This window comes from Phalaenopsis equestris, unplaced genomic scaffold (assembly GCF_001263595.1).
Source record: "Phalaenopsis equestris unplaced genomic scaffold, ASM126359v1 Scaffold000229, whole genome shotgun sequence".
NCBI classification, from domain to species: Eukaryota; Viridiplantae; Streptophyta; class Magnoliopsida; order Asparagales; family Orchidaceae; genus Phalaenopsis; species Phalaenopsis equestris.
This window is the reverse complement of record NW_018164671.1, coordinates 829,675-842,392: the sequence shown is the minus strand read 5'-3', so window position 1 is coordinate 842,392 and position 12,718 is coordinate 829,675. Positions and strand designations below refer to the sequence as shown.

The window sequence follows — 12,718 nt, the reverse complement described above, 5'->3', positions numbered from 1 at the left end:
GCTGAGGTTCATCATGGTGGTATTTAAGGAGGGTCAAACAAGAGAAGCCTAAAGCTAGACCCTAGCCTCTAAGGAGAGAAGTGAAGACCTCATCCGAAAATGAAGTCAACAGTGCGTCACAATTCTATTTGAATCTTTGGGTTAGATTTTAGTAGAACGACTCTTCATCTAGTCCTCTCTCAACATTGCTACTGCTCTGGTTGTCAAAATATTCGGTTTGCTCTAGCCTCCATTTCACGATTTGTAGACTTGCAAACGACCCGACCTGCTCTCATCGAGTGTCGATTGCTTGGAAGCTGAGAGTTACACACCTCTATCTAGTTTTGGCTTGTTCATCCAGTTAACAGTTGAACCATAGATCCTTCTCTTGTTTTCATCCTAACAACAGGTTTAAAAGTTCCATACTACACAATCTAATCATGGATAAATACAACATGACCTCAAAATCTTCTCCAGAAGTCACCTCAATATCCGAGTTTTCTCCTTTTACTTATATCATGCCTGATAATTTCTTTTATCTAGTCTCGAAACATAAGCTACATGACCACAATTTTCTTTAATGGTCCCTGACTGAGACTCTCAGTCTGTCTTCATGTACATTAGTGGCAGAGGGAAAAATGAACATCTCACAGGCGAAATTTTGGAACGAAAAGTAACAAATTTCAAACACCGAGCTTGGAAGATTGACGATCATATGGTCATGTCATGGTTAACAAATGCCATGATAACAAAGCTCGGAAAAAACTTCCTTTTCTATAGGACAACCGAAGATATATAGGAGGAGCGCTGAAAATTCCTCAGTGTTAATTGAGATTGAAACCAAAGTACATTATCTATGACAAAGAGAATTGAGTGTTACTAAATATTTCAATACAGTCACAGCTTGTTGGCTGCAATTGCACGTGTGTAAGGTTCAATCTTAGAAATGCCATTATAATTCTGCCTTGTACAAAAAGATTACTGCACGAAAAAGGACCATAAATTTCTCCTTGGCCTCAATAAAGATCTTGATGAAGTTAGGGATAGAATTGTGGGAATCAAACCCATCCTTATCATCCGAGTGTTCTTTGCAGATGTTCGAAGGGAGAGTAAAAAGTAGTTGATGATGACGGGCAATCACGCCACATTTTCTATTAAAGAATCGTTCTTATACACCCAAAAGTTCTCTTAGAATAACAATCCCAAGAAAGAAACTATATGTTGTGACCATTATAAGAAATTGTATATCTTGTGAAAGAAAAATGTTGGAAATTTCATGCTAAATCATTAGATTGGAAGCCATCGAATGAAAAATGTGATAGGGAGAACTGCCTAAATGCTGTTGTAACTACCAATGATAATTCGCAATTAAGCCCATTCACCAAGGAGAAATTTGAGGCATTGCAAAAAACAAAAAGTGATACGGAGATTTGCACAAATGTTGTTGTCACAACCAACAATACGGGAGGAGGGCATCTGGGAGAGTGTTACGGGAATAGTGGAGAGGTGGCGGGCAGAGAAGAAGCTATAGGCGGGTTGGGGTTATCCAACAAGGAGGAGGTGCAACACTCTGAGATTGTAGGAAGGTGACTGTGCCAACTCTGGGAGGTTGCTAGCTGCATGGAGCTATTGGGAGAAGTGGTTGGTGGCCAGGAGGGAAGAGGGAAGGGGGACGCGGTTATTGTGGGAGATAATAACCACATGGAAGAGATATACAACAGAGCACCACCATTTCCATCAAATACAACCCTCGAGGGGAAAACAAAATGCTGACGGTTTCCTCATAAACTAAAATAAAAAATAACATATGTTGAACCCTAACATTCCAAACAACATATAAATTGAAGCATGATCGTAGGGAAATGAAAATAGGAAATGGGGAATAACTCTCGCCTAATGAAAAGAGGGAAGAGGCGAGCCGGTTCAACCTCCTACCCCTTGTTGATTTGGATTTAAACAGTCTAGTCTCCTAGCATACGCATCAGTCTCCCGGGCTTGGGGGAGCTTCGACCTTATTCATCGAAGCTTCTGGCTTCTCCTAGCAGGTTAATCATGTCAACGCTGTCATTCTGCAATGCATTACGGTAGAATAATTATGTGTCTTCTTTTGGCACGTCATGAGCGGGAGTTGCATATAAAGGTGAGTTCCCGCAATGTAACTCTCGAGCCTTCAAATTTGAATTATTCTCCTTCCACTTCTCGTGCTCAGTGGGTTGTATCTGATGAACAAGTGTGTGAAAGAAATTTATTGTGGGATGAAATCTGTGGCAGGTTGTGCTACTCTCACTAGCAACGACTCAGGAGAGACATCTTCTGTGATAGTACCTGAATCCTTTCGAAAAATTTTCTTCCTCCTTAAGCTCCTAAGACATATTTCAAAGCTGAGGTTCATCCTTCCTGTCTGGAAATTTGCTGATAGATACCATGCTGAGCTGAACCTAACATCTAAAATTTTCCCCGTAATATTCTAGGCATGGCACATGGGACTCTTCTTCGAACATGTTGGTTCTCCCTCCGTAGGGGCAACGCAGGAGGGAGTCTATAAATCTAAAATATCTGCATTTCCTTTATCTGTGGCGATGTCGGCTCCTCAAACTTACAACCCTTGTAGACATTCAAGGTCGACCCTGCTGATGTTCCTCTCAAAGTCTGCAAAATGCTAGTTCAAGACTCCATAATCTCATACACTGTTGGACTGCCCATTACCTCAAACAAATCCGTGCCACTTGCAGAACTTGTTGGTTGTGATTGTTCTAGGGATGCGACCGGGTTTCACATGTTCTCTACTCTGAGTCAGTGTGTCCCCTGACGGGGTCATCTTGGGTGTCCCCTTGGTGCATTTTGGCTATAAGATCTTAAGGTTGACCACTGCCTGTAAAATGTGGTAGTTGCTTGATGCTGTGATTTCTGAACTTCTGAAGCTAAAGTCTGAAGTTTCTATCTGTAGTAAGCTGGTAGGAACTGATACTGTGTCTCTCGTTTCATCCCCAGATTCTCTCGTTCTTCCCTTCGACTATCTAAATCATAGTCGAGGGTAATCTCTCATTGGATTCATCCTCAATGTCTATATGCATTCGTTGAAGCTGTTGGATCTCTCATCTTATCTCTTCCTGCGAAGGCTTGGGCATGTATCTACTTGGTGGCATGATTAGGATTTTGGTTTGGGAGGTGGCAAATGGTGTAGGAGACTCGTTGAAGTTATAGGAAAAGTAATTTATGGTTGCTGATTTTGAAAATCAACAGGGGAACATTAGGGTTAGGTCAAAATTTTGGCTAAGGCTTAGGAATAAGAAAGAAAAATTTTGGAGGTGGCTTGAGTAGGATGAGACTAGGATTGAATTAGCTCTAAGACCAGATGATACCGGAGGAAACTCAAATCACAAATAAAATGAAAATATTATTGTTGAAATTTAATAGGATTACAACCAAAGACGCTCTGCATCCGAACTATACAATTACAATTAATAAAAGACACTATATGGAGATGACGAGGGTGGTGGTAGGCTACTGGGCAACATGTAGGAAGGTTGGTTGGGGACTTGTGGGTGCAGGTGTGTGGCTGATGTGGGGAGGTGACCAGGGTGGAGTGTAGTAGCAAGGAAAGGAAGGGATGACAGGGACATAGGTAGCAACAGGTTTGAGTGTCACGACTGAGAACAGTGGCCCCGATCTGGGTTCATGGGAGAGGGGGAGATAGGTTATGGGAGGAAGAGAGGCAGGCAAATGTCACTGGAGGAGCTGAGGTTGGAAGGAGGACTGGGCTAAGGTTGCGGCGTGAAGGAAGTTGTCGCGGGGGATGGTTGTATGGAGGTAATTTGGAAGGTAGTTTCGGGAATAGGGGAGAGGTAGGGGGCTGAGAATAGGCTACAGACGACTTAGGATATCCAGCAGGGATGAGCGACACTTTGGGTTCGTAAGAAGGTGACCGCACCAAGTTTGGGAGGTTGTTGGTTGTGTTAAGCTACTGAGAGCGGGGGTTGGCGGCCGAGAGGGAAGGGAGAGGTGGTTGTCTAGGGAGATAATCACCACCGAGGAGAGGGATACAACCGAAACACCACTCTTTCAATCGTCGAGGGGAAACTTGGACGCTGACAACTGTCCTCATAAACTGAAATAAGAAAATAATATAAGTTGAACACTATCTCTACAAATAACATATAAGTAGGAGCAGGATAGGCGGGAAACAAAATTAGGAAGAGGGATGGATTCCCACCCAATGAAAGTGGGAGGAGGCGAGTCGGTTCAACCCCCAATCCCTTGTTGAAACAGATTGAACCGGTTTAGCCTCAAATGTTTATAAAAATATTCATTTTTTTGTGTTATAATATTGCCCAACTAGATTGCAACTTACTTTCAATTAACAGGCTTACTCATGACTTGAATTGTGTTATTAAATTTTATTCTAATCTTATGAATTTTAGGTGGTCGATTTGGGGAAGATGATTGACAGTGCTAAATTGCATCAAGGTTTATATCTTCTCAATGAGAGCTATTCTCTTAACATAAGTGTTTTTTCTACCATCTTCTTCTCATATTTTTTAGTAAAGTTTTATTATGACATTGTGTGTTGGGTCATCCCAATTTTTATTATGTTATAAAGTTGTACCCCCATCCCTTTATTCATAAAAAAATCAAGTTTTATCTTTGCGAAACTTGTCAATTGGTTAAATATACATGTCATGTATATCCTCTGTCTTAGTATAAACCCTCACATCCTTTCTCTATCATCCATAGTGAAATTTGAGGATACTCAAAATTGAAAACCATCAGTGAAATCATATGGTTTATCTCGTAACTGATAATACAAAGAACTACTTCGACTCGATCTATGGACCATGCCTTGTGAAGAATAGTATCATCCATATGAGTTCTTGTGTTGAGACTCCATAACAAAATGAGATAGTTGAGTGGAAAAATAGACATCTCTGTGAGATATCTAGATCTGTAATGGTTTCTCACAATGTCCCAAAAGTTTTTTAGGGAGATGTAGTGCTCACAACCATTTACCTTTTTAATAGAATGCCAAGCAGGGTCGTTGGATTCAAAGCCCCTCTCCATGTTTTGATGGAAACATACCCTCATGGTAGAGCATTCTCATACAATTTTTCTCTAAATATATTAGACCGTCTCTTTTGTTCACAGTCACCAATCAAACCACACAAAATTTAACTCAAAATCGATCAATTGTATCTTCCTTAATTATGCTTCTAACAAAAAGGGGTGCCTATGTTATTCTCTCATTACTAAAAAAATATTATAACTTCATGGATGCTATATTTTTGAAAAATAATTCTACTATTCCTCAAGGAGAGAGTTTGAATGAATATCAGATTTGGGACACCACTTTGAATACTCACACTGAACGAGAAACATTACAACCTATTCTATTTCCCTCTATCCCATCTCTCCTAAATTCCACCACTAGAGGATATCCAACTTGAGATTGACAACAAGAAAACACACAAGAAATTTCGTGTTTACACTAGGAGAAAGAAATCTACTAAGCAAGATTAAGAAAATATACAACCACAGAACTACCCAAATTAAACTTGAATACACATCTAGTGAAGAATTTTGAAAAAGTTGCACAAATTATTCTATCTAGTATGTTGCCTTTGGGAACTTATCCTCACCTTAGAAAGCTTTTATATTTATTTTATAGTGTGCAGATAGCCAAGTTTATTCATGAAACACTTCAAAATCTAGAATGGAAAAAGACAGACGAAGGGGAGATTTAAGCACTTGATTTAAATGACATGGATTTTGCAAAGCTTTCTCTAGATAAAATACTCGTTGGGTGTAAATGTGTATTCAATGTCAATTACAAAGTAGATGAGAGCGTTAAGAGGTTCAAGGCTCAGTTGGTGGCCGAATGTTTCACCTAGTCTTATGGGATAGACTATCAAGAGATTTTTGCACCAGTGATTAAGTCAAACACTGTAAGAGCTCTTTTCTTGGCAGTGAAAAAATGGAAACTGTATCAACTTGATATCAAGAATGTCTTTTGACTGGGGAAGTTGAGGTAGAAGTGTATATAAAGATCTCACTAGGGCTAGAAAATGACTCAAGTAAATATCTAATTTGTAAACTAAGAAAGTCACTTTATCACCTCAAATAATCTTCATGGGTTTGGTTTAACAAGTTTTTCAAGACTATGAAATCTAATGGGCACATTCAATGCCAAGTTAATTATACATTGTTCATAAAACATACACAGCGAGGTAAGAAAGCTATACTCATTGTTTATGTAAATTATTTGATCCTCACAGGTGATAATGAAAAAGTGATTGGGAAGATTAATGAGGTTCTTGCCATTGAATTTGAATTCAATTATCTAGTAGTTATGCGTTATTTTCTGGGCATGGAAGTAGTCAGGTCTAAGAAATAAATTGTGATATCCCAAAGAAACATCCTAAACCTACTAAAAGACACATGAATGAAGGGGGTTTAAACCTACTATGGCTTTTATGTATTTCAACAAAAAGTTACATTCAGGGAGAGAAAAGACACTAGTGAAAAAAAGAAAGATATCAGAGATTGGTGGGAAAACTTATCGATCTGTCATACACTAGCCCTGATATTGTTTATTCTATCAGCATTGTGAATCAACATTAAATAGTCTTAAGTGAAGAACTTTTGAAGATGATTTACAGAATATTGAGGTTTCTTATGAAGATCTCTGACAGATGGTTATTGTTTAAGAAATTAGACAGCATGGAGGTAAAAGTTTACGTAGATGCTAGTTGGGTAGGTGAACTCACGAACATAATATTCACATACGAGTATTAATCTTATGGATGCGAAAAACTTGTCATATGGAGTAACAAGTAAACAAGGATATCTAGAAGTAGTGCGGAATCAGAGTACCAGACACTTGTTTGGGGAATTTGTGAAGGAATGCTAATTCAAAAAGTTACTAAATGAGTTAAGATGCCAACAAGCACTAGGCACATATGCTTACTCTCTATCCTCCTTTATTCCCAAGCTAAAATCAGCTTTGTCTCCCTCTTTGTAGGCTCTATTTTTCTGATTTTTTTTTTATCACAGCTGTTAATTTTCTTTTATGTTGATTTTATTAGTCATAGTTAGGTGCCAACAAGTTCTCAAAGTCATGATCTTTGAAGTATTGGAAGTCAGTCATCGACATTAAAATTAAAGAACAAGCTTTACAAATTTAATATTCAGACAACCATCAAGATCTTAGAATTTCTTGCGACGTATGGAGCTTTTGCTCAATCATTTCAGCTTCTTCCAATAGTGTTTGAAAAGAGGAGTGGATGTATTAAGGACGGGCCTGACAAGTGAAATGCATGATCTATGTGTAGTTATTTCAACATGATTTGATATATGGAATTATAAATTTATTCGTTTATCCAAATTCTTCATTTTCTTGTTAAACATTGCGCAGTGCTACACTTTTTTGTCTCATCTTGGCCATTTCTACCATTATTTACCAATCAGATCAACTGGAATGGGTATTTGGTTGTGAGTTTTTTTTGGTTCATCACTTTTGCAGTTTTTTGAAATTCGCAGATTACCGTTGAAAAAACTATTCTGCAACAAAGTAGCAGCAGATATGAACTTCAGGGAGAATATGTCTTGCCTGGAACACGTGATCGGTTTACTAATGAAAAAAAAGGTGCCGCGTTACTTAAAAGAGCTATGGCTGGCCATCTTGGGAGTGTGATTTCTTCAATGGGGAGATGGCGAATGAGACTCGAAGTTCCGGGTGCCGAAGTTTCTGAAATGCTTCCTCTTGCGAGGCTCCTTTCACGAAGTACAGACCCTGCTGTTCAGTCTAGATCAAAGGTTATATGTTCATCATGGTACTTATTATTCTACTTTTTACCTAGAAGCTATGACGAACAACATGGCAAAATGAAAACCTTGTAACTGTAGGAAATGCCGACAAAGGATCTGAAGTATTTTTTATGCAATATTCAATTTTGTCATAGGATGTGTTTGTATTAAATATTTAGAATTTCAATTTTTTCATAAAAAAATGTTAATTAAATGTGAAACTTGGGCACACATTTAAAAGTGGCATAACATTCACAGAAAAATATAATGCTTAAAACGTCAATAGAAAAATCAAGCATGAGATATGTTGGAGGAAAAAAAAATGATACATTGAAAAGTGCTAGAAATCTTTTTCATTATGTAAGCATTTATTTATCATTTTATCATTTACAAAGTATACTTCTCATTTTAGGATTGTGCAGAAAATAATTTTTCTTTAAGACAAATTATAAATTTTACAGTCTGGTTGCAGCTTTCACATTAACCTGGTATGTTCAATAACTTATTTTAGGATGGGGTTTCATCAAATTTTCATGCAATTTTAATATGCCCTGGCCATGTGAGAGCCATGCCAAAGCCATTTGGATTTTTTTTCCTGAAATTAAAATCCTGATATTAATAGACATGTGCTAGTTGTGGACACAAATGTTTATGATATTTTAGGTCCTTGCATTACACCCAAAAAAATGTCAACAGATTCTCATGGAGAAATTAAAGGAGCATTCCCATAAGAAATAGCAAAGTAGAGAGGCCACTAGGAACAGTTTCTTGAATTGGTCCACCTCTAATATTTCTCGTCTTTCTAGTTGAGATTTCTCTGATCTTTTTATATTGCTCAGGCCTAATTTAGTTACCAATCACGCTTCACTTTTAAGAGTATGATAAAGGATTTTATGTTTAGATCTACCTGCTTTGGTCATCAACAGCAAAAATAAAAATAAAGTAATTGCTTTATATGCTTTAGATGATTTTCATTTGGTTTTATTGTGTTATTTTTTTTTCTTTTCTCAGGAGTTTTTTATGCAGTGTCTTCAGTCTGATGGATTTCATGCTGAAGGCCTTCGTGATCTGCTTGAGGTCCTTAATATTATGATTCTTTAACTATGCGCAGTTTTTAAACTGTAAAAAATCAATTCTTATTTTTGATGGCTAAGTTTACAGGAAATACAAAACCATTATAAATGGTCAGAGGATAATATCCTAGAAGAAGTTACACTCCCAGGACTAGCTGAATTTAAGGGTCATTGGCGTGGTTCTCTTGATGCCAGTGGAGGTGGCAATGGTGATACAATGGTAAGCATAACGAAAAATTTCTATTAAAAACATAGCTCATCCAAGCTTTCCATTAATATTTCAGTTCTCATAGGGATATAAAAAATTGACCCGACATGTCAACTCAACCAGAACCCAACTCAAAAAATCCGGGGTTTTGACCCTAACAAATATTTTGGTCGAGTTCGGGTTTAGGAATCCTAACCCTTTTAATTTTTTAGGTTGGGTACCGTCAACCTGAAATTTATTCGCTAACTCAAAATTGACTCGCCAACCTGAAATTGGCCCGAGATTGACTTGAATTCAACACGATTTTGACCTGAATAGTTGTTATGTCTTATGTTAAATGAGTTATATTGGTCCGGTTCGTGTCGGACTTTCTGACTTGTTTAATATTCAGGTCAGATTTGGCTCAAGCTTTTTTCAGGTCGGTTCATTTTTGTTTTAGACTAGAGCCCCAGCCCACAACCCCAATTTGAAACCGCTATTCTCTCGGTTCATTTAATTGTCATTGTAAGTGACAAATGAGTACTTTTGATCGTCACTTTTTGCAGGCAGACTTCGACTTTAATGGCGAAGATTGGGAGTGGGGAACTTACAAAACTCAGCGTGTTATAGCTTCTGGTGCTTACAGCAATAATAATGGTTTGCGTCTTGAAAAATTGTTCATCCAAAAAGAGAATGCAACTCTTCATGCAGATGGGTCCTTGTTGGGACCAGTGTCAAATCTTCATTTCGCTGTTCTTAATTTTCCCGTCAGTTTAGTCCCAACTTTGGTTCAAATTATCGAATCCTCAACTGCTGATGCAGTACATTCTTTGCGCCAAGTATTGTTACCCATCAAAGGTATCTTGCACATGGAAGGAGACCTTCGAGGAAACCTGGTGAAGCCCAAGTGTGATGTTCAAATAAGGCTCCTAGATGGCGCTATAGGAGGGATCGATCTTGGACGAGCTGACATAGTTGCTTCAGTAACAGAAAATAGTCGATTCTTATTTAATGCACATTTCGAACCCGTGATTCAAACCGGACATGTTCATGTTCAAGGTAGCATTCCTGTGACTTACAGTCAGGATGATTCAGCAGATGCAGAAGAAAATGAAGGAGATATTTCAGTTGGTTCTTTGAGGAATCCTATTTGGCTAAAAGAAAATGGAAGAGGTTCCTCAGATGAAACTGCAGAGAAGAAAGGTAGCAGAGAAAAACATGAAGAGGGTTGGAATATTCAGTTAGCAGAAAGCCTCAAAGGTTTGAACTGGAATATGCTAGACGTTGGGGAGGTGAGAATAAATGCAAATATTAAGGATGGTGGAATGTTACTGTTAACAGCCTTGTCTCCATACGCCAACTGGCTCCATGGTTTTGCTGATATTGACCTTCAGGTAGGCCGCTCATAGCATATTGCTTGGTGCCTACGATTTAGTTTGGAGTAAAGTGCCAAAATAGTCCCCTGCAATTTATGTGGGTCATTTTAATTCCACAGTATATAAAATTAACAAATTAGTCGTGTCTTTTAAATTGGGGATGAAATAGTACTTTGTGGGAATTATTTAAGCCAATATTTAAAAAATCTTTGGATTAAATAGTAACTTCTATAAGCTATGGGGCTAAAATGACTCCCTGCAAAGAGTGAGGGGGCTATTTTGACACTTTTCTCATTTATCTTGTGTAAAGTGCGTGCTTATGCTTTCTAAAATGATTATTGTGTATAACGTATAGTTGGTGCTATGATGATAATCTGGTGGGTTTTTGTTTTTTTGTAAAATACATTTTTGATGTAAAATGTTAGATATGATATAGTTGTTCTGTAATTTTAGTTGTTTTATTCATGAAATAGGTTACAGGCACCGTTGAACAACCTATCGTGGATGGATATGCGTCGTTTCACAGAGCAACTGTTTCTTCACCGGCATTATGGAAGCCACTAACTAATTTTGGAGGTACTGTTCATATTATATCAAACAGGGTATGCATCAGTTCTGTGGAAAGCAGGGTGGGCAGGAAAGGAAAGCTTTTGCTCAAAGGGAATCTGCCTCTAATGCCAAGCGAATCATTTGTTACAGATAAAATTGAGCTGAAATGTGATTTCTTAGAAGTGCGCATGAAAAATTTTTTCAGGTTATTCTAAGATGATTTTAGCAAGATATTTTCCTATGTGTGTCTATATATATATATATATATATAGCACACACACACACACATATATATATATATATATATAGAAACACATTTATCTACACACGCACATCTATGTATATGTAAATATACACACATGTATATATATGTATATGTATGTATATGTATATGTATATGTACACTCATAGTTATATAGATGTGTGTGTGCGCGTTTCATTTATTTTTATCATTTAGATTATTTTCTGACCTACGAAACATTTTAGTGGCCAAGTCGACAGCCAAATCCAAATTATGGGTTCTATTTTGCGACCAAATATCTCTGGAGTTCTTAAGTTGAGCCATGGAGAAGCATATTTAGCTCACGACAAGGGGAACGGAGAGGTTGCTGACAGTTTGGCTTCAAAAAGAACTTCCTTCCCTGCTGCTGGTTACAGCCGTGCTACTGCTTCAGGCCATATATCAAGATTTTTTGGTTCTTTGTCTGGTTCCTTACATAGCATTTGGCCGGAGCCTGCAGGTTTTCTATCCTAGTGATCCCCTTCTTTTCATTTATATTGGAACATTAGTGATCTCGCTTTTGAAAATTGAGAATTACGAATAGCCTTGCATATTTTGTAAATGGAATTGATTTTTTAACAATAAATTTATAATTTTTTTTGTGTTATTTTTGTGGCCATCCTTTTCTCCTTTTTCCTGCCAGCTAATTAATAATTTTTTTTGCCTGTTTTTCACTGTTAACAAAAAATTCTGGCATACTTTTAACTTAACCATTTTGTACTGGCGAGTTTTTCCAGAAAATAGTGACAATCAATCTGGCTAATTACAAACTTTTGCACTTTTTTCGTGTGCCAGCCGAACATTATTGGAATAAATTTTTGTTGAATGGTTAAATTTCTTTGTAGCTTCTTGTTATCTGATATTAAATGGTTTGACAATTGGTTGCACCTCTTTAAAATATATAGGCAAACATTCCAACATTGAGAAACTAGAGGTGAATAATGCTAATCCCGGCATTGATGCAAGGCTTACTGATCTGAAGTTAGTCCTTGGACCAGAATTAAGAATAGTCTACCCCTTAATCCTGAACTTTGCTGTCAGTGGAGAACTTGAGCTTAATGGAATAGCTTGTCCGCAGTATGTTAAACCTAAAGGGGTCTTGATGTTCGAAAATGGAGACGTTAATTTAGTTGCTACTCAGGTTCGTTGACTTCTTTAATGATCCCAGAATAGAAAATTGTTTTGCCTGTCGACTAAATAAAAAAGGGAATACATAGCACACAATTCTTATGTTTTTACTACGGTGCTTTAAATCTATGCATGAAAATGTGTATTTGACTTTTAAAAAGTGAAAATAGTTTTATTTTTTATGTGATTTTGAAGATTTAAGTTTTATGTGTATAAATATGAAAGTTTTGGTGTGAGATATGTAAATACATAAGAATTTTGTGCTGTGTGTAAATGCTTCAATAAAAAAAGAATGAACCTTAGCAATTTCACAACCATAGCTTAAAGAAAAATAATTTCTAGTTTT

At 37.3% G+C, this 12,718-nt stretch overlaps 1 protein-coding gene across 2 annotated transcripts in view; it reads left to right on the top strand.

Annotated features, from left to right (window-relative positions):
• The window catches only part of LOC110023769, a 108,396-nt gene that overhangs the window by 85,561 nt on the left and 10,117 nt on the right, over positions 1-12,718 (top strand). For both annotated transcript variants that reach the window (XM_020723337.1, XM_020723338.1), the window contains 7 exons: positions 7,513-7,788; positions 8,791-8,856; positions 8,941-9,072; positions 9,606-10,433; positions 10,889-11,169; positions 11,451-11,704; positions 12,150-12,385. In XM_020723337.1, coding sequence (XP_020578996.1) covers positions 7,513-7,788; positions 8,791-8,856; positions 8,941-9,072; positions 9,606-10,433; positions 10,889-11,169; positions 11,451-11,704; positions 12,150-12,385 — 2,073 coding nt within the window. The remainder of the gene's footprint in view (positions 1-7,512; positions 7,789-8,790; positions 8,857-8,940; positions 9,073-9,605; positions 10,434-10,888; positions 11,170-11,450; positions 11,705-12,149; positions 12,386-12,718) is intronic.